Source organism: Sminthopsis crassicaudata, chromosome 1, assembly GCF_048593235.1.
Source record: "Sminthopsis crassicaudata isolate SCR6 chromosome 1, ASM4859323v1, whole genome shotgun sequence".
NCBI lineage: Eukaryota > Metazoa > Chordata > Mammalia > Dasyuromorphia > Dasyuridae > Sminthopsis > Sminthopsis crassicaudata.
The window spans coordinates 75,100,736-75,122,085 of record NC_133617.1 but is presented as its reverse complement, the minus strand read 5'-3'; the positions used below and the strand labels follow the sequence as shown (position 1 = coordinate 75,122,085).

Below are 21,350 nucleotides of genomic sequence, written 5' to 3'. Positions count from 1 at the left end.
CGACCCTCCACCCCCTTTTGAAAAGCTGGAGAGTTCAGGGAGCCCTGTGTGCTGTGAATGACTATGAAAGCTCTCCTTGCTCCAAGCTTACAGGAGCTAGGTATTGTCTTTTCTATCTAAAGATTTTGTAATTGTATTGTAACTTTAAATGACTTCCAATTTTGATTTCTTCCCATCATCATTCAGGATCCAGGACTAACTTTCTCCTTGACCAGCCTACAAAGGTTTCTTCTTTGAAGGCTTTCATGGCTGCCTTCTATCATCTAGCCCTTCATCATATGCTATCTTGTGTTCTTTAATTATTCCTCTGAGTGGGGCCTATTTTCTAATTAAACTGTGATCTGTTGAGGGCTCAAACTCAATTCTCACTTCCCTGTCCTCCCCTAAGTATAGTGAAAGTCCAGAACTGTTCAGTGAGCACATATTTTCAGTCAGCATATATAGTGATGGTACAAACTTTACTCAGGACTCTGGACTGCTTGGTATACATTCCTGAAAAAAATAAAAATAGTTTGCTATGGGAGCCTGACAGTGAGGGAAAGTGAGACAGTTGACTTTGGAGGATAGATATTATGGCCATTGTTCTTCATGTAATAACAGTTTTAGGGAAGAGATTGGGGGGAGGGGGATAGGAACTGTGGAGCCTGGAGATTGGTGTATATATAAAAAGTCCTAATAAGGTGGGTCTGCATGGATATTCTGTTTTACTGTGACCTCTCTTGTTAATACTAATATTCCCATGCTCAAGAAGTTTCAGTAGCTCCCTATTGCCCTCAAGATAAAATTCAAAATTCTTTTTGACATTTAAAGCCCTTTACTGTCTAATTTCAGCCTCACTTTCCAAGATTATAATTATCTATAATTAATAGATATTAATAATTAATATAACTAATCCCACTCATATATTCTATGCTCCAGCCAAATTGGCCAAAGTTTCATGTCTTTGTATAAGCTGTCTCCCATATCTGGGGTGCTTTCCCTCCTCACTTGTGAGAAAGCACTTTTTGTCCCTTCATGATCAACATGGTACCACCTGAAGAGTGTTTCTCCAAGTTGTTAATGCCCCATCAATCATAGTGGGATTACCCTCCTTCCCTTCCTGACATAATTTATTCTCTCTTATCTGTAACTAAGCATGCCACTGGTAGAATATGATCTTAAAAACAGTCTGTTTCCTTTCTGTGTTTGTATTCCCTAGCACAGTGACTCCTTGAATATTAGGTGTTTAATAAATGTTGATTGATTGATAAGGGTTTGAAAAGTATGAAAAGACTTGTGGCCTTCAGATATACAAAGATGAGTCAGATAGATGAAGAACCCAAGTTGTTGCAAACTAACTCTAGAGTTCCAAATTAGGAAAAATTGATAGAAGCTAAAATTTATCAGATTCTATATATGAATATATGGATGGATGGGAAAACTTTCTCATAATCTGAATTGTTCAACAGTGGAATGGACAAATAAGTCACCATCATTTTAGAATCCCTATTAATAAACCCTCAATGAATTAGACAGGGAGAAAACAGCATATATAAATAAATATATATGTATGTGTGTACAAAATAGCCCTGAAGAAAAGCCTGGCAGACCCATGCGGTGCAGACTGCTGGCCTGTTCTTGTTGAGATCCAAGTGTACCTTAGTTACTTTTTGGATCCTTTCTGGCTTTCTTCCTATCTTTCCCTCTACTTTATTTCTTAGTTACAAAATAGCCCTGAAGAAAAGCCTGGTTTTAGGGCTATAGAAGGCATTCACTCAGGTAGATATATTATCATATTATCTGTTCACAACAGTAGCGAAGATTTCTGTGTCATTTGTGCTTTGGGAGTAAAATTGGGGGGAGAGAAGATTGTTAAGAATGAGAATATATATATGTATATATATGTAAGTTCAAGATTTTAATAGAGACAGACCACTAACTCCTGGCACTTACTAGACCTATTGAAGGAAGTGGTATTTGAGCTGAACCTTGAAGGTAGACAAAAGGCATTTAGAAGTAGTTTGTTCCAGGTAAGAGTATACATCTTGGTTGGATGTATAGAGATAATCAGAATTGGAATGTTGAGTTCAGGGAATAACTAATGGTCTAGTTTGGCTGAATTGTAGAGTTCATTAAAGGGAGAAGATACTAGCTGGAAATAAGGTTTCCTCCTTATATTTCCCAAAAGAAATGGGTTCCTTTATTTTGCTTCTTGGAGATTGGGGGGGGGTGGGGTGGAGAATGGATGCTTCCTTTCTATGCCTTGTTTTAATGCCTCAAAGTAAGCTAAACCATTTTTCCAGCAGACAAGCAGTCTCCTCCCTCTCTCAGGCCTCAGAAGTAGGAATGATGAGGAGAGCCATTTGCTAAGCTGTTTGCTATAGAAGACAAAAATCTTCATCCTGTGTAGTTCTTTTATTTCCTAGCTTTTGAGCTCTTTGTTTCTGTGATATATTCTTTACCCCTGTTTTCCCTCCACCCACTTTGCCTTTGTGTGCATTCTCTGGGGCAAGGACAGATGGAAAGAGAGAAGGGGCTTATTAGTCTCTAGGCCAGAGAGACAGGGAAACAGGGCCTCTCAGCTTTGCCAGTCACCCTGGCCTTAGGCCAAATCTGAGATCTTCTCTTAAAGAAAGTAGCTGGGGGGGGGGGGGGAGGTTTGAGACAGAATCTGGAGCCTCCCCTTGGTGATTTGGTCCTGGCAGCTTCTTTTAGATATGGGGCTTTAGTGGGTGTTTATCAAACCTCTCCTTGCTCATTCTGGACTTTTTTTGGCCAGGTTCAGGTTGAGAATTCGTGTTATTTTTAACTTCTGCCTGGAAAATGTTAGAGATGGGGAACTTTCTGGCCTTATCTTTCAGGACTGGATTAGATCCCACTTTGGTCATAACATTATTGGGACTCTGAAAGAGGGGTAAAAGAGAGGAAGCAGATATTTGGATTTTTTCCTCCTAGTTCCTTCTGAGGGGCCTGCAATGGCCATCATTTGTTAGGATTGGGGAGCTGAGTAAAGTGATCTGCTTTTCCATGTCTCATACTACCTGTCCCAGTGCTTGGAACAGAGAAAAGAAATGCTCAGCCAGTTTTTGATCAGACTGGACTCTCAGTGCCTGGTACACAGTAGGCACTTAATAAATTTTGATTTGATTTATTGGCTTGGCCATTGGATGCTCTGGGTCCTCAGACACTAGTCACACTGACCCTATGGAATGATTCTGCTGAATTCTGGGTGGAGACAATAACATGGACCAAGACGATATAAAAACTATCTAGGCAGGAGACCACAAGAATGGTTATTAGGTCAGGATGGGCTCAGCCCTAGCTGCGGTAAAAGATGTCTGGATACTACTATCCTAAAAGCTGAAGGCATAGGAATGAGAGTGAAGACAACAGAACATCCTGAACATATTGGCAGTGGGAAATAAGCTCAGTAGAGCTTGGAGGAGAGTGGAAAAAGAGGAAGTGAGTGGTTAGTGTCCAAATCCTAAGGATTCTGGTTTTAGGGCTATAGAAGGCATTCACTCAGGTAGATATATTATCATATCACCTGTTCACAACAGTAGAGAAGATTTCTGTGTCATTTGTGCTTTGGGAGTAAAATTGGGGGGAGAGGAGATTGTTAAGAATGAGAATATATACGTAGTTCTTTGGGGATGGGAGAAAGGAGTAAGAATAGCAGCAATGCTACCTCTAGGGTTTGTATATCTGTATGGAGTGTGGGACAGCTGATCATGGCTCTTGTGTCTCCCAGGGCACAGATTCCATCAAAATGGAAAATGGGCAGAGCACAGCAGCAAAGCTGGGGCTGCCACCCCTCACACCTGAACAGCAGGAGGCCCTTCAGAAGGTGAGCAATCATTTCCTTCCCTTTCCCCAGTCCAGAAATAGTTTATTCTATAGAAGCTCTGTAGACCCATTGTATGAGTCAACCTTAACTTATGATACTTTCCCCTTACTTTTGACCTCCTTGATGAAGTGATGGCTCAAGTTTCTTAGGAAAGGACAGACTTCATGGGGCTTTGAGCTGGTGAAGACTGTTGACAAGAATTGAGATGATAGACCTCTTACCCAGCTAAGTTTTGAAGGCACTGACCCTGATCCACAAAATTGGAAAAGATGGCCATTTTATCAATGAGGGATTTGAATTAGATGCCTTCTAGAAAGCATCTCTAACTTTGGTAATCTAGGAGTTTCTGGGATTTTATTTTGAGTATAGACTGGGTAGAAAAAGCTTTAGAAAGAGATTCTTAACCTTTTTAATATTGTAGACCTCTTGGGTAGAAATCTTTCCTCAGAAAAAATCTTTTTAAATGTGTAAAATACATAGGATTACAAGGGAAATGAGTTATACTGAAATACAGATGCCAAAATATTTTTCGAAAGACAAGTTTGTGGACCAGGTTAAGAATCCTTGTTTTTAAGGATGTAGGCAGACCAGGATGAGATCCAACTGGTAATGAGGGCCTTCTGTGCCAGACTCTTTGGACAAGGCGGGTTTTTCTATAAGTGTGACTTTTACTCCTAAGTTATTAGCTATTGGGTACCTGAATTTTGGTGCCTGACTCTGTGAGAGGAGTAAACGTTACTCACTCTGGGTCCTGATTTGTTAAGACTATACTATCTCTTTTGCTTCTCCGATAGGCCAAGAAGTATGCCATGGAGCAGAGCATCAAGAGTGTGTTGGTGAAGCAAACCATCGCCCACCAGCAGCAGCAGCTCACCAACCTCCAGGTGAGATACCCTCCTTATTATGCTTTACCTCCCTTCCCTACCCTGAGGAGCCTAGGTCCCAGGGAGCCATGACAGCTGGCTGGCCCCCAGGCCCAGGCCTCTCATTGCTGTTTCCACAGTAAAAATCCAAGTGTGCTGTGAAAAGTGCCCCAACCAGCCAGATTGGGGAAGGGAAGCTGCTGCTGCCTCCTCCTCCTCTTCCTCTTCCCCCTTCCCACTTCCTGCTGAATCCTGAGGAGTTTTACAAACTCTCTCTTAGCCCCTATTCCTGGGGCCTACTCTAGAGATCCCTGGGCTTTCCCAGAGATTGATTCATCTCTACTTCCCCAGTCCATTGGACTTTCTATTCCCTGATGTTTCCTCCTTCTTTTCTCTTTGTTTTCTTCCCTACTTTTCTTTTTCATATTGGCTCTTTCCTGTGTTGTTTGAGCCCATACAACCCTTGTTCTGTTTCGTCACTCTGGGGTCCCGCTCTCCTACTCTTTCCGTACCCATCTGCTGCCATCCCATCTTCAGTGCTCACTGCTTTCCCTTTCCCTTTCCTGGGCTGTCTGCATGGCCCGCAGGCACATGTGGTGTGTACAGTGGCTCTTCTTGTCCATAAGCCTTGGGCTGTAGGGCTGATCTATGTAATCTAGTTATGGCCCGCAGCCTGCCCGCCCCCGCCCCCCCCTTAGCAGGAAGTAGGACCATCTGGGCTTGGCCTCTTCCCCAAAATTCTCCTTCTCCCTGGGATGGGAAGTTCCAGTCTGGATTCTGGGGCCAAGGCATATATGCCTAGGAGAGGCAGCTCTGCTCTGCTCTGCTCTCAGGTGGCTGGTGTGGTGGTTGTGATGTTCGTATGAGGGGCTCCTTATAATTCCAAGGGTGAGGCAAAGGCTTGGATGACCGAGGTCTATAGTGCCTTGAGCCCCTGCCTCCTTCCTCTCTCCCTCCCTTTCTCCCTCCATCCCTTCCTCCTCCCTCTCTCCCTCCCTCCCCTGCTGGGAGAGGCTACTGCTCCCTCCACTGCAGCTCCCTCCCTACCTCCCTCCTGCCCTGGCTGGGCAGGCTTGGAGAATTGGCACATTGGGCCCGGCCAGCCCGGGGCTCTGGAGGCCCTGAGGGGGCAGGCGGTGCAGGCGGTCGGTCGGTCGGCGGTGAGGGGAAGGAAGGCAGGCCCTTCCAGCAGGCAGGGTCTCCGTGCCGCTGTCTGCGTGAGTTGTTGACAATAGCGGGAGAATGCTCAGCTCCAACAGACTGAACTCTGTCTTTACTGTCTTTCAGATGGCAGCAGTGACAATGGGCTTTGGAGATCCTCTCTCACCTTTGCAATCGGTCAATAGAAATACTCACTTCTTCTGGGGCACATTTCCTTAGTCAGGGCCTAGAGGGGGGCAGTGAGGCCCGCGTGGTGGGGACCATGCTCCCCCAGCCCGCCAGCTCTGGACGAGCCGAGCAGAGAGCCGGGCGGGGCCGGGCCCGGGCAGCAGCTGGCCAGCTGTTTGGGAGCACACCCCCCCGGGACATTGGGGGACAGCCGTTTCCCTAGGGATGCCTCCGTTCTGAGGGCCCGCCTTAAAAGTAACCGGCCAGGTAACTCCGGAGGGGCAGCAGCCGCCTGGGAGGGCAGCAGCCAGCCACGCACGCACTTGGGGCCGCAGAGGGCAGGCTCCCTGCACAACTACGCTCCCTCCCGGCTGGCCTGTCTCTTGGGCCGTGGTTGGGCTTCTGGTGAGAGAGGGGGGACCCCATGGCATCATATTAAGTTCTGGGTGGGAGGGAGGACGGGAGGGAACTACATAATCAATTGAGGGGCTGGGGGAGGTGGGTGGAGGGTAAGGGAGCAATAAAGTTACTGGAGGATTGACCTTGGGCTTTTTTGTGGGCTGCCATTAATGGGTTGTCACGAACAGAGAGTTGCCTAGCCACCAGAAGAGGCCAGCAATGAGCCAGAAGCAGCCCCCCCTTTGGGGTCTGCCCAGTAAGTGAAAAGCCTTACCTGGCTCGTAGGTGATAGAAATTTATAAGAAGGAAAGCAGTTTTCCATCAGCCATCCCCATTCCCTTCCATCCTCCCTCCATTTCCCTCCATCTCCTCTCCACCATCCCCTCCCCAGCCTCAGTATGAAATATGGGGCAAAGCCCTGGGCTGGGGGAGCTTTAGAGATAGAAAAAGGAAAAGATATAGTCCTCACTATCAGGGTGCCCCTATTCTAAGAAGGAAATGGCCCCTGGTCAAATGCAGTGAGGGAAGAGTCCCTTGTTTGAGGGACATGGCCCCTAACATGGTCTCTCTGGTAGGGAAAGGACAGCCCCTGGTTGATTAGTGATATTACTCCCTGAAAACTTCTGGGTTTAGGAGGAGAGACTGCCTTTGGTTTGATGGTGTCAAGAGAGGACCCCACCCCATTTTGATAAGAGAATTTGTCCCTAGTCTGAGGAAGATGTATACTCCTTGCCTTCAGAGAGGCCCTGCTTTAAGATGGAAGAGGCCTGCTCAATTTGATGAGAGACTTGGTCCCTGCCCTCTGGGAGCAGAAAGCATGGTCTAGCCTTTGGGGAGTCTTCCCTCTGATAAAATAGACTGGGCTTTCCAAGAGGTTTCTGGCCTGAAGGGAATGTTGTGGTCCCTGCCCTTTAGGAGTTCCCTTGGTCTAGAGGGAGAGGGGCATCGTGTTTGATGATCCATATACTCTCCGCCCTTGGAGACTTCCCTCCAGTCTGAGAGGGTGAGATATGGCCCTATCCTCAGTTAATCATCAGTCATAATGAAGATTTCCCTTTCTTAAGGAACCCTCAATTTGAGAAGGGGAAAGATAAACCCATCTTTGGGGCTTTAATTTTAAGGGAGAAGGCATAAGGCCTTTCTGGGGATAGAGCCCCTGATTTGCAGGATTTGCCTATAGTATCTAAACAGTTGTATTAGTCACTTTTTCATAATGACCTTAGACCTAGGTATTGTCCAGGGTGCTTACTGTTTTCTCATTTCTTTCTACCCTTCCCCAAGAACCACTATGATCTTGTTCTTTGGGGTAGATGAGTCAGGTGCCAACAATACGTAAACAGACCTGAAGGTGAAGGGTACACTTAAGGATTGACTTGTCTGAACTATCTGTGGCTTCCAACTCTCCTGTTCTTCCCAAGGTGGCCCTCCTTGGTCAGGAAAAGGCTAGCTGCAGCACTGGGTCCAAAGTCAGGGCTAAAGGGGAGAGGGGAGGATATCCCTTTCATGTCCTTGGAGATATTCCTTAAGGAGGACAATGTGCTTCCCTGCCTCCTCTTCCACCTTTCTGATGTATGCTGAGTCCACTGAGAGAGGAATAAGCACAGCTGGTTCTCCCCAGCCCTTTCCTAGGAGCAGCACTGTGCCTGAGTTAGGCTGGTGATTTGGGAGATGAGAGTAGAAGTAGAAGGGACATTCTAACAACTCAGAGCATGGAGTGGATGAGTCGATAGTGCCTCCCAGTCGAGTTCAGCTCCAATGTTAGTGACAGTCCCAGCCATTTCCTTAGGAACAGGGCCTTTCCTTTCCTCTTGCTATGGTCACTATCTTTGTCTGTCGATCTCCTTAGCCCCACAGCTGCCAGAAGGAAGCCCACTGCTCTCACATTGTGAGGCTTTGACCCATAGAGACCACCCTGCCAAACTAGAGGGTAGGATGCTAACTCCTCCCTCCACCTCATCAAAGGAATTCCCTACACCTCTTACTGCTCTTGATGCAGGCAGTTGCTATATAGTCATTCTGGGTCTTTAAAGGGTGAGGTGGGGAGCCGGCTTATTGGGATTGCATTTGTCCTCCTTACTATCCCCTAGCAAAAACTGATTCTGCTTAGTGGGATCTGTGCAGGGATGGGCTTTGGCATATATGTGGTTTGTGCTGTGGACATGAAGAGTCCAAACCCCTTAGCCAGCCCTCCTCCCCATCACCCTGTTAACCCCTCTGGATTCTGTAGCCATGGAATCCTTGGATAGGACATAGCTGAGGGAAAAGCACTTGGGCTCTCCTGCTACATTCCCTCCGTCCTCTCCTGTGGACCTTACTTAAGAGCACCTGCTACTAGCAGGTGTTGGCCAGGGCCAAGACCAGCTCAAGGTTTCTACTTTGAGGTGCCCTTCCCACCTTCCCAACCTTTCTGTTCCTAGATTCTCTCTTTTAAAAAGCTGGGTATAATGAGCCTTGATGATGATGAGGAGAAAACAAGGGAACTGGGCCTATACTTTGCTGAATTTAGAGCTCAGTCTTTAGTCTTTTTAGCCGTTGGGGCTATGGATTCTCCTTTTAAACCCTAGGCTGGAATCTTGTGACTTTCAGAAATAGCTTCCCAAAGTGGGAGAGCTGAATAGAGGGGATATTCCAGCCTAAGTGTAGTAGGTCTCTGTCTAGCAGAACTGAGGGGTAAGGCACTGCCCTACAGATAGAATTCAAATACCTCCAATCATTCAACTCCTGGCTAAGATCCCAGCATTGCGTATGTCCTAGGCAATCAGGGCTTGACCTGGGGGAGGAATGGGAGGGAAGGGTAGAGGGAAAAGTAGTGGTTGGTGCTTTTATTGAAATTTCCCTGCCCCCCAACAGCCTGGTTTCTTTTAGGCCTGGCTTTATTTCCTTGGGCCAGAGCAGTATACTGTTTTATTGAATTCCCCATAAATATGGGAAGGAAATAGGGAATGGGGGAAAGGCATGGAGATCCCAGGCCTGGCCACCTGAAGCAGCCATTGCAGAGGTGATTGGTCAGCATCAATGTGTGACTGGGAGCTCACCCTTGTACGGGCTAGCAGGGGGGAGGGTGGGATTGGGGGCCTGCCTGCCCGCCCGCCAGCCTGCTGCCACCTTGCCCTGCACAGCCTGGCCAGAGCCTGCCCCTGCTGCTGTGTGTGTGTGCAGGGTGAGCTGTCTCCCACAGCTCTGAAAAAGGGTTTTGGGGTGGTATTGGGGCTTGGGGAGAAATTTTTCCTGGCTCCCTCACTCTTCCCCCATGCTCATGGGTCAGTGGTTCTCTCTCTTTCTCTCCCCTTTAGATGGCAGCTCAGAGGCAGAGGGCACTGGCAATCATGTGTCGGGTGTATGTAGGCTCCATCTACTATGAGTTGGGAGAAGATACCATCCGCCAGGCCTTTGCCCCTTTTGGGCCTATCAAGAGCATAGACATGTCCTGGGACTCAGTCACCATGAAACACAAGGTGGGCCTGGGCCTACTCCTGTTTCCTTATATGCTTTACTCCTAGCCCTGGGTGGGTTAAGAAGGAGGCTTTGTCTCCAGGGGGTGCTAAGTTTATGTTGGGACTTAGCTCCAGATCCAAGGCTTCCCATCCCCCCATAACCTGGCTTTTCCCCTGCATCTAGGGTTTTGCCTTTGTGGAATATGAGGTTCCAGAAGCAGCTCAGTTGGCCTTGGAGCAGATGAACTCTGTGATGTTAGGAGGAAGGAATATTAAGGTGAGGAACTTCAAGGGTACCCTCCCCTTTAGTATGGGGTGACTGGGTCCAGGAGGTAGATGAAGAAAGGAGGCTTTCAGGAGCCAGAAGGACTTGAACAAGACCAAAAGCTCATTGTATATTATTATTTGGAGTGGAGGGTTGAAGGGAATAGACAAGGTGAATGTTTCACTAGAAAGGGCCTAATGATAAGAGGGCTCTTCCAGGGGGTACAAACATGGATTTATGTGGGCAAGATCCTTGTTTTTTCATAATGACATTAAAACTCATGAGAGTTTGCACATTTTGACAACCACAGTTTTATATTAATTATCTTGGAAACATTTTCACAGGCAGTTAAATGCAAACAGGTGGAGTCAGTGTTTCTCAGTTCAGAGTGGAAACAAGATAGAGACTTAATAGAATGCCTTGAATCTGGGCATGATATGGCTGCCACATTGATAGTTCTGAGATTTCCTTTCCCCCTTCCTTGCTCCATCCTGATAGAAGGTTTAACCTAGAGTTTCTGACTACAAAGACTTGCCCTTCCTAAGACCTAGTTCCTTGCTGATTGGTGGTCAGAAAATACATTAGGGTTGTGATAAGCTTGGCCTATCAGAGTACTTTGAGTGGTCTGCCTAACCTGCCCATTCATGCCACCCACTCTCAGGTGGGTAGGCCCAGTAACATCGGACAGGCTCAGCCCATCATTGACCAACTGGCTGAAGAAGCCAGAGCCTTCAACCGCATCTACGTGGCCTCGGTGCACCAGGACCTCTCAGATGATGACATCAAGAGTGTGTTTGAGGCATTTGGCAAGATCAAGTCGTGTACTTTGGCCCGGGATCCAACCACAGGAAAACACAAAGGCTATGGATTCATTGGTGAGCCCAGGGGCAGAGTAAGAGGAGAGGGAGAAGGGCCTTTAGCAAGGCCCTGACTCAAGGGAAAGGTGGAAGAGTGGGTCATGGATAAACTGCCATAGGTCTTACTGGTTTCTCCATTCTTGCAGAATATGAAAAGGCCCAGTCATCTCAAGATGCTGTCTCATCCATGAATCTCTTTGACCTGGGGGGGCAGTACCTTCGGGTAGGCAAGGCAGTTACACCACCTATGCCCCTACTTACACCTGCCACTCCTGGGGGCCTTCCACCTGCAGCTGCTGTAGCAGCAGCTGCTGCCACAGCCAAGATCACTGCTCAGGTGAGAGCCACTGGAGGGATACAGTTTGTGTGTGGTTTTGTTTTGTTTTGCTTTTTATTTTTTTAATCCACTGTCTTATTGGGGAGACGAAGAGATAATTTTAGAGTTGGGGAAAAGAGGTGAGGTATGGAACAGGTGAGGGGCTAAGGAGGAAATGTGTGTGTGTGAGGGGTGTTGGCTGTGAGTTATGTAATCTTGGCCTGAGCTCTTCCTGTTGTGTTGTAGGAAGCAGTGGCTGGTGCAGCTGTGTTGGGCACTCTGGCCACTCCTGGGTTAGTGTCACCAGCACTGACTCTGGCCCAGCCATTAGGGGCTCTACCACAAGCTGTCATGGCAGCTCAAGCTCCTGGAGTCATCACAGGTAAGCAATCCAGCCACCCATACAAATCTGTTGCAGGATTTCCGTCTTCCCTGTTCACCTTTTTTTCTCCCCAGCTTTGTTGCTTTTAATAGACTTGCTCTTTTGGCTCCATCATTATTCCTCTTTAGTTCACCACTGTTTTTTCTGTTAGGACTTGAGCTATGGGAGATATGGGAATGGGAGGTGGGGGAGAAAGACTTCAACTGATAACCCATAGTTATGTTGTTGTGTGACAGGTGTTACCCCGGCAAGACCCCCCATCCCTGTCACCATTCCTTCTGTGGGAGTGGTGAACCCCATTCTGGCTAGCCCTCCAACACTAGGCCTCTTGGAGCCCAAGAAGGAAAAGGAAGAGGAGGAATTGTTCCCTGAGTCAGAGCGGCCAGAGATGCTAAGTGAGCAGGAGCACATGAGCATTTCAGGCAGTAGTGCCCGCCACATGGTCATGCAAAAACTGCTGCGGAAGCAGGAGGTAAATGAGACTCCCAGAAAAAATTCAATCTTTTCCTACATCTTTTGTCCCATCCCATTCCCATCATCCTGTACCTGTGTCCCTTTCAAATCCACATCCTCCCACTGTAGGAGCCCATCTTCACATCCCTAGATTTCTGTCTTCATTTTTAATGCCTTCAGGCATCATATCTGCTCCTAGGAATTAGCCTGGGATCTTTGGGTTCTGTTTGTTATTCTTTTAAACTAACCATAATAATGTGGGAGAAGGTTAAGGAAAGAGAGGGGTATGTGGTAGAAGGGTTAAAGTCAAAGGGGAGGGGCAACAGATCTGTGTTATCTTCAGTATCAAGTAGGGAATGAATAAAAACAGGAGAGAACCCTCCCCATCTAAGCTCTGAGATTGAGGACACCTAGTCCCAGTGCTCACATGCCATTGTCTTTCCAGTCTACAGTGATGGTTCTGCGAAACATGGTGGACCCCAAAGACATTGATGATGACCTGGAAGGGGAAGTGACAGAGGAGTGTGGCAAGTTTGGGGCTGTCAACCGTGTCATCATCTATCAGGAAAAGCAGGGTGAGGAGGAGGACGCTGAAATTATAGTCAAGATCTTTGTGGAGTTCTCCATGGCCTCAGAGACGCACAAGGCTATCCAGGCCCTCAATGGTCGTTGGTTTGCTGGCCGAAAAGTGGTGGCTGAGGTCTATGACCAAGAGCGCTTTGACAATAGTGACCTGTCTGCGTGACCTCGGCCCAGCTCCTCCCCAACCTCACAGACTTGGATTTTCCTCTTGTCTCTCCCCTCCAGTTTGTGTAGAAAGATATATGGGGCTGAATTCAGCCCCTGCCTGGCCTTTTTGTGTAGTTTGGATAAAAGTACGGATGCTGCTGGCCCCCTGTACACACTGTGTGTGAGATCATATGCTTGCCGGCTCTCCCCAGCTCTCCATGGACTTTTATCTTCCAGGGCCTCCTCCTAGGCTTTGGCAAGAGCTTTCTGGCCCTTGTGGTGCTTCGGAGAGGCCATCTAGCCTCACCCTCCATGTCAAAAAAAATTTTTTTTCAGTTCAGCAAATGTTTGCTCTGCTGGGGGAAAACAGGAGAAGATATGCTCTTCCCCTCAAGGACCCATAGCTGGGTAAATAATACACACACAATGAAATAGAATGATACAAAATAGTATCTCTCCCCTTTTGTTGTCTGCAGAAAGATAAGGGATTGTCCCTTTGAGGCTGGGTCCAACCCTACCAGTCCTGTCTGGTTTGAATGAAAGCATGAGGGTCGTACTTCAGAGTCTTAAGGGGGCAATCAATAGTTTGGGTCAGTGCATTTCAAGGAAGGTTTTACAAAGAAAGAGGATTCAGGTCACGTGAAGTCAGGGTGGGATTTGATTACTGGGGGTTGGAAGTAACATTCTTAGGCGTAAAACCAAACAGGAATAGAAAAGGAAGGAGTCTGTTGGTAACTTGTCTTCCAAAGAAGGGACATAAATTTGAGGGGGGCAATTCCTTGGTTATTTTTACCTGCAGTGGTGGACCACCTTGCCTTATCTAGGTCAGTGAAAAGGAAAAATAAGTGATGATTCATAGCTAGGTGGGATAAGAAAGGCTCAGCCTTAACTACCTAAAGCAGTTTGAGAAAGGGGACACATCCCCCCAAGAACTGCCGTATTTCTGCTTTCATTCTTCCTTTCCTCTTTTTCTAGCTTTAGCTCTCATCTGATTTCCTCACTTTTTACTTTCCAGTTATTAGCTCCCTTCCTGGGAATCTTGTCCTGCCATGGGAGAGGCTCATCCCCTGCATATGGGGTTTTAGATCCTGAAATGAGCCTCCAAATGTGGTTCTGTTTAGGGTTGACCTAAACTTTTGAATCAGTCTGCAAGTAATTAATGGTGTCTTTTCATAGGACATAATCCTAGGGTTCAAGGATTAAAAAGGCATACCCAGAAAAATGTTGCCTTGATCATCATTTCACAATAGTTTTATGTTGGGGAGTAAATGAATTTGGCTTTAAAGAAGCCTTGTTGCATACCTCTAACAGTTACTCACTTAGATTTCCTAAGGACTTAATTGCCCCTGGAACATTATTTTTTCTGGTTTAAGTGCCACATGTCCACCCTTCAAGGAAATTAGTTTAATAGAAATAATATGTACAAACATGAAAAATTTTTGTGTGACATCTTGTGATGTTATTACATCGTTTAACTTTGTTTCCTTTGGAGACCATTCCTCTTCTTGTCAAATGTCACCCTTTCTACCTCCATTTTTCCAGATAAAAAGCAAAGGCCATCAAAGAAATGCATGCCAAGTAAAGAAAAAGGTGGGCTGGTCATTGAGCAAGAATGAAGGACAAGACTAAGGGACAGCTTATATGTTCCTTTTATTTCCACCACTCAGCACATTGGATAGATCATCTGGGATGCATTTATAAGAGTGCATGGATGGAGTGAGATCGACATTAGTGAAGGGAATATCCATGTTAATGAAATGACATTCATTATAGAATTGGAATTAAGCAGGAATGTAGCCAAAGAAAGAAAAATCTATATGGTAATTAATTATTGTTAGAAGTCTTCAAATGTGTTAGTGACCATATACCAAGAGAAAAGATTCCTATTCAGGCACAGGTTGGATTGTATGATTTTCTGCAGACTTCCTCATTGTAGCCCACCCACATTGCTTAAAGATTCCTTGTGAAGGAACCCATTCTCTTCCCCTCCCCAAAGCCTTCTCCTGGCCAAGTAGTCAATTCTCCAGATCCATCATCATTTTTCTTGTCCTCTATATATTCTCCTGCTTACCAATGGCTTTTTTTTTTTCTTGCTAAGGCAACTGGGGTTAAATGACTTGCCCAGGGTCACTTACAACTTGTAAGTATCTAAGGCCATTTAACTCTGGTTCTCTTGATTTCAGTGCTGGCATTCTATTCACTAGCTGGCCCGCCAATGACTTTTTAAGATACACTTGGAATTGAAAACTTCCAGATGTGGTCTGACCAAGGCATATAATACCCAGACCATTTTAGGGAGACCCCATCTATGTGCAGTCTCAAATTGGATTCTTTTGGTGCCAGAGGACAGTTGATTCAGTTAGAACTTGGAGTCTCATAACACCCTAATACTCAAATGAACTACCTCTTAATATTAAACCCAGCATACCAGCCTATCAAAATATATTTTGGATTCTTCTCATCCAGTGCATTAGCTTAACTATCCTTTTTATGTTTGTTTGTTTGTTTGTTTTTTGCAAAGCATAATACAAGGGAAAGAGCCTTGGATCAAAGAGTTTAGGTTCAAAATCTGGGTCAGATACAACCAATGTGACTTTGTGAACAAATTACTTCATAAACTACTTTGGAGACCCCGGTGAGGGTGTTCAAGTATTTAGGAAGCTCCTCAACTCTTCCACAGTTAGATCTTTAATGAGGTCGTCATTCCATCTATATGATTCTCTTGTCTGCACTACGGACTAAGCTAAATGCTATGGAAATACACGGAAGCTATAGCGATAGCAGATCCCTGGAGAATCCTGTAACTTAGAAACATCAGACTAATTTGAAATGATTTGTTGATTAGCCCACGAAAAATCAATACTTTAAAGAATTTTGCAGAGAACTATAGGTGACCTTTTTTCTTTTTTGTAAGGGGTAGCTGGGGTGCGGGTGGAGAGTGGGGATAGGGAGACTGGAACCTTTCTCTTTCAGTTTTTGACATCCCTCCTATTCACCACGGTACGAAACACTTCCGGCACCACATTTCTCAGTATTCCTGGAATGAAGATAAGGATCTGAAGACTTGACTTCATCAAAGCTCACCATTAGCCATTTCCTGTCCTTTTCGCCTCATTTTTTTTCCCCAAACCGAAACAAAATAAGACAAGGAGTTCTGCTTTCCCTATGTCCCATTCCTAATTTGAGCTTCGTTTTTTTTTCTCAATGCAGCTTTAAAAAAATTCTTTTTCTTGGTATGTCTGCCCACTAGATAAGGATCGAGATAACTGGTAATTACCTGAACACGATCGCAACCTCCTTTTACACGCCCCCTGTCCATCAGGAACTATAATTCCCATAATGCTAGACGTTCTAGTCGTTGCTCTCCTTGGATTGGCTGGGAAACCTAGACTACGTTTCCCTGCATGCAGCATAGAGGGAGGGAGTGGGAAAGGCTTGCCAGACCGAAAGTGGGCGGGAGAATGATATGGGTCCTTGGACGGGCCAACAATGTAGTTAGGCCGCGGGGCCTTCTGGGAACCGCAGTCCTCCACTGGGTTTGGCACTGAAACGGCGGGGGAGGGACTCGCCTTCCCGGCAGGCGGCGCGGCGAGCAGGCGGTTGGGCGGCCGGTGGCGGTTCCGGCGGCGGCGGCGAGGACGGAGGGAGGGACGGACGGAGGGCTGGAATCGGAGCCGAGACAGAGACCGCGATTCGAGGCCGAGGCGTCGCCGTGGGATCGAGAGTAAAGAGGAGCCGGGATGTGGGAACGGAGCCTCAGCGCCTGAGCGCCCAGCCGGGGCCGCGCCCCCCGCCCCCCCCACCCCCGTCCCAGGCCTCTCCCCACCCATTTCCCGGGCCCCGCTGCGCTGTGCCGAGAGGGCCGGTGAGGAGACGCCCCCGTCCCGCCCCGCCTTCCCGGGGAGCCCCCTCGGAGACATCGCCCCGCCCCTCCCCTCCCGGGAGCCCCTTCCCCCAGCTGTCCGCGGAAGCTTCGCCTCTGCTCCAGAGTCCCTGGCTTTCCCCACAGACCTTCCAGCCTCTCCCGAGGTCTCCCCGATAGGGACCCGGCGCTCTGCCAGCTCCCCTGGTCTCCGGGAAGACCTGCCCCTTTGTCCGAGGCTGAGGTCTCCGCGTCTGGGTCCCTCGCACACACTCCCCCTCCCCTCGGCCGTTCTCCTCCCCTTCAGCGCCGCCTTTCTCCCCGGGGTGGGAAATCCCTTTCCCTGCCCTGGCCCTGGCCCTCCTCCTTCACTTCCCGCAGCCCCCTTTCCTCCCCAGAGCCCCTTCTGCCCATACCATTTTTTTTTTTTTTGGAAGATCTAACGGCCCCCTCCCCCGGGACTTCAGCTTGGGGAATTTCTAACAAGGACGACTCGCCCTAAAATCAGCTTTGAGGGGCTTTCACTAGAAATCTTAGCTCCTTTTTCATTTTCCCCCCTTTATTTGAAGCCTTTTCTGAGACTTGAGTTGCTTGTATTAGAGAACTCTTCTCACTCCACCTTGTGTGGGAAACCTAGGCCTTCCCAGGAACTTCTAGACCCGCCCTCCCGCACATAAGAGTTGTTTTTGTGGGGCTCCTCCCCAACAATCCCTCCCTCCCACCTGTCCGGTGCTTTCCAGCCCCCTTCGGACTCCCTCCGGGGTGCCTGGCCCGGCCCCCCCTCCGGCCCGTGTTTACCTGGTAGGGTCCAGCTCCCGGTGGGCTCAGGCCTGGCCCCACCTGCCCTCCCGCATGCAGCCCCGAGCCCCCTCGAAGCCCCCTGCCTCCCGGTCCCTCCTCCGAGGCTGCCCCGGGCCCCTGTGCCCCAGGCAGTGCCGCCGCCGCTCCCTGCTGCTCCTGGCCTGGCCGCACCTTCCCGCTCCCCGATAAGAAGCCGGGGCCGCCCGCCGCCCCGATCCGGAGCGGTGCCTCTCGCCCCATGCCTCCTGCCCAGACTCGCTTGGTTTTGGCTCCCGTAATCCGCGTCTAGGCCCCGGCCTGAGCCTCTCTGCCCCCCGCCTGCCCGAGCCCCTGCCCTCCTCCCGCTCCCTCCTCCTGGGGGAGGGAAGCCTTCGCGAGCACCATGCTGAAGTGCATCCCCTTGTGGCGGTGTAACCGGCACGTGGAGTCGGTGGACAAGCGGCACTGCTCGCTGCAGGCCGTGCCCGAGGAGATCTACCGCTACAGCCGCAGCCTGGAGGAGCTGCTGCTCGACGCCAACCAGCTGAGGGAGCTGCCCAAGGTGAGGGGCGCGCCCCGCGTCAGGGGCGCCGGCTGCTAGTGGGGCTCCTCTTGTTCAGCAGGGAGCTCCCGCTCTCCCGAAGCCTCCCTGGGCATTTGAGGGGCGGGCACTAATTGGCAGTTCCAAGGAGGGGCTGCATTGGGAACTTCTCCTGGGGGCGCCTGCTTCTGGCGGTCTGGGCGTCTTGTCTGGCACCTGCGCGGGCCACTTGTCCACCCCCCTTTCGAGGGCAGAGAAGCCCCGCACGCCGCGGGCACTCTCTGCCAGCTCTTTCACTTAGCCAGGAGTCTGTGGGTTGAGTCACTCCCTGAACTTGAGGCTAGAAGTACAGGGTCCTGCCCCGGACCTCCTGGGGAAGGCCACGGTCATTCCTCGTCCCGGTGTTGGAAAAGCTTGAGGCAGAGGCGGCCTCACCGAGCGGCTCCAAGTCCAACTGGTTCCTGCTCCGCCTCACCCCCCACCTGCTGCCGAGGAGCACCAGGCGGCACCTGTCACCGGCGCCGCTGCCCCTCTCTGGGGGGCCGAGATGTGAAACCTGAGCAGCAGTCGGGCGGGAAAGGCCGGGATTGTCCGGAGCAAAGCTGCCGTTCGGAGCAGCTTTTAATTTGCTTACATCTAGGGAAGCCCCAGTGCTCCCAGTCCCCCCTTGGGGCTGCCCGGGCTTCCGTCCCTGGGGCAGAGAGGCCTCGGCCTGTCCGGGCAGGATAGGGCTGGGCCCTTGGGAGTTTGGCCGGGCTTTTTCCTTCCTTATTTCCCCTCCCCCAATGCAGTACCAGTCTTTCCCCTTGTATTCCTGTAACTGTTCCACCCTGTCCCTGCTGCTTTCTTTGCTTTTATTTCTTCCCTTCTCCCCTCGGTGTCATTGCCGAGGCTCCTGGCTGCCTTGCTTTGAGTCTCATGTTTTTCTTTTTCCGAACTCTTACATACCCACTTAACGGTGCCCAGACGTCCCTCCCGTTTACAGGCGCGCAGCCCCTCCCGGGCACCCCGTTCTGAGAACCTCCGGGCCCACATTGCTGGAGGTCCAGGTCTCCTCTGCCTACTTACTACTAGGTTGGGCCATTGTGTACCAGCATTGTGGGTGGAAGCTGTTGTCTTGTAAGGGAGGGGATACTGTTGGAGAAGCAGATTCCAAAAAGCTTTGAGATTCCTAAGTCTTGGTGTTAAATGGCCGGAAATCCGCCTGTTGTACATCACAATGGACAAACAGCCAACTCCCTGGCCTGGAGCTGGCAATCCACAAAACGCCCTACCTCCCCATCCAGTTCTAGGGGCCGGGGTCCCAGTTCTGTGGGAACGAGGCTGTGTGTTAGAGGAGAAACAGCAGACTGAGGGGGAAGTGGAGACCGAGCAAGTCTAGATGGATTTTAGGGTTCTTCAGGGCATTGGTTCTAGGAGACCTGGTGAGAAGTGAGGGACAGAGCGTGTGTGTGTGTGTGTGTGTGTGTGTGTGTGTGTGTGTGTGTGTGTGTGTGTGTGTGTGTGTGTGTGTGTGTATAGGATGTCTTCTGCAGGGGTAGTTGTGAAGTGGGGGGCCTCAGAGGCTACCTTTGAGATGAGTGTTTCCTTTCTTAATAAGGCCCCCCAAATATACCCTTTTCCTTCATGTCCTAGCCTTTCTTCCGCTTGCTGAATCTTAGAAAACTGGGCCTGAGTGACAATGAGATTCAGAGGCTGCCACCTGAGGTGGCCAACTTCATGCAGCTGGTGGAGCTTGATGTTTCCCGAAATGGTGAGAGACCTTGGGAAAGGGGCTTAAGAGTGGTTCCCTGGAGAGGTGGGCATGGGGAGACCACTAAGAATGGAGGTGGAACGAGGCTTCTATGTTGTGTTTATGTTGATGAGAGAATTAATAAAATCTTGATCTGGGCTCTAGCTTACTAATTGTACAGTACACAAAAGAACGCCCAACAGAATTCCAAAAGGACTTCCTGAAGGATGTGTTCTTCAGCACATGTTAAAAAAGGGTCAGGGCTTATTCAGAAAACCAATACTAAAAAGCTTCCAAATTTACAGCTGAGCCTGGTGCTATGGGCTGAAGTGTTATAGATGGTCACCGTGGATACCTCAACTCCACCAAAAGAGTACCTGGAACCCCACATTTTAAAAAATATGATGTGACTATTCGATAGTGTCTGGGTCACGTGTGATCTCTGGAGCCCCTTCCTGCTTGGGCATTCTTCTGATGGGGATGACAAGTTCAAATCTTACCTCAAATACTTAGCAGCTGTATAACCCTGGGCAAATCATTTAACCTCTCCTTGCCTCAGTTTCCTCATCTGTATAATGGGAGTTATAATAATAGCTTCTAACTTCTGAGATTGTTGTGAAGATCAAATAAAGTAGTAATTGTAAAGCTCTTAACACAGTACCTAGCACATTGTAGGTACTATATAAATGTTAGCTACCATTAGCTATTTATATATTCTGTCATGCAGACATCCCTGAAATACCTGAGAGCATCAAGTTTTGCAAAGCCCTGGAGATTGCAGACTTTAGTGGGAACCCCCTATCCAGGTAAAAGGACTAGGGAGGAGTAAGGCTTAAGATCTTCTGTGATTCTTTTTGGTTTCTGAGGGCCCTGTGTCTATGGGATAGGGGTAGAAGGGGAAGCTAAGTATTCTCTGATCTGGTGGTGGTATATTTAAGGATCTATCTTTCCCTCTAAAGAGGGTTGTCTGGAGGTCTTTTCTTCCTTTTGATTCTCCCAATCTCTGTAGGCTTCCCGATGGCTTCACCCAGTTGCGCAGCTTAGCTCATCTTGCTCTGAATGATGTATCTCTGCAAGTGCTGCCAGGAGATGTGGGCAAGTGAGTAAATGGGAGGACCTGGGCAGAGAGAAGGGGATTTAGATGGTGGGAGTCTCTTGGGAAGGGGAATGGCAGTTTGGTTGAAGTAGGAACCACCTTCTATCATGCTTTACCCCATTCTCTCTTCCAGTTTGGCCAACTTGGTAACTTTAGAACTACGGGAGAACCTGTTAAAGTCCCTTCCCACGTGAGTTTCAGCAGAACCCCTGGTCTCATCTAGGTATTCTTTTCCGCTTCTAGAGATTCTCTGCCTTCCTAGGCTGTAAGACCTTAGTTCTTTTGGATACAGTTTCAGCTCTTTCCTTCCCTCTCCAGTCCTAATCCCTTTAGTTGCCCTCCACCAATCTCTCATCCCACACTTCTGCTCTCCTTTCTGCAGGTCCTTGTCCTTCCTTGTCAAACTGGAACAGTTGGATCTAGGTGGCAATGACTTGGAAGTGCTGGTAAGGGCAAGGGCCTACGGCCCTGAGGACTAGAGGTGGT

At 48.7% G+C, this 21,350-nt stretch overlaps 2 protein-coding genes across 36 annotated transcripts in view; both read left to right on the top strand.

Annotated features, from left to right (window-relative positions):
• Window positions 1-16,019, top strand: part of PUF60 (poly(U) binding splicing factor 60) — a 36,620-nt gene extending 20,601 nt beyond the window's left edge. For 4 of the 9 annotated variants that reach the window (XM_074262254.1, XM_074262280.1, XM_074262307.1 and 1 more), the window contains 10 exons: window positions 3,731-3,826; window positions 4,621-4,710; window positions 5,977-6,027; window positions 9,711-9,872; window positions 10,036-10,128; window positions 10,778-10,991; window positions 11,120-11,310; window positions 11,536-11,671; window positions 11,908-12,143; window positions 12,570-13,300. In XM_074262254.1, coding sequence (XP_074118355.1) covers window positions 3,731-3,826; window positions 4,621-4,710; window positions 5,977-6,027; window positions 9,711-9,872; window positions 10,036-10,128; window positions 10,778-10,991; window positions 11,120-11,310; window positions 11,536-11,671; window positions 11,908-12,143; window positions 12,570-12,869 — 1,569 coding nt within the window. In that variant the 3' untranslated portion in view covers window positions 12,870-13,300. Of the gene's footprint in view, window positions 1-3,730; window positions 3,827-4,620; window positions 4,711-5,976; window positions 6,028-9,710; window positions 9,873-10,035; window positions 10,129-10,777; window positions 10,992-11,119; window positions 11,311-11,535; window positions 11,672-11,907; window positions 12,144-12,569; window positions 13,301-14,395; window positions 14,666-15,826 lie in introns of those variants that run through there. The other 5 variants (XM_074262272.1, XM_074262318.1, XM_074262264.1 and 2 more) reach the window with 4 other exon arrangements.
• A 1,745-nt stretch (window positions 16,020-17,764) lies between these two features.
• SCRIB (scribble planar cell polarity protein) overlaps window positions 17,765-21,350 on the top strand; it is a 62,886-nt gene continuing 59,300 nt past the window's right edge. For all 27 annotated transcript variants that reach the window (XM_074262125.1, XM_074262099.1, XM_074262042.1 and 24 more), the window contains exons 1-6: window positions 17,765-18,057; window positions 19,672-19,789; window positions 20,496-20,574; window positions 20,778-20,867; window positions 20,998-21,054; window positions 21,247-21,310. In XM_074262125.1, the coding sequence (XP_074118226.1) occupies window positions 17,899-18,057; window positions 19,672-19,789; window positions 20,496-20,574; window positions 20,778-20,867; window positions 20,998-21,054; window positions 21,247-21,310 (567 nt within the window). In that variant the 5' untranslated portion in view covers window positions 17,765-17,898. The remainder of the gene's footprint in view (window positions 18,058-19,671; window positions 19,790-20,495; window positions 20,575-20,777; window positions 20,868-20,997; window positions 21,055-21,246; window positions 21,311-21,350) is intronic.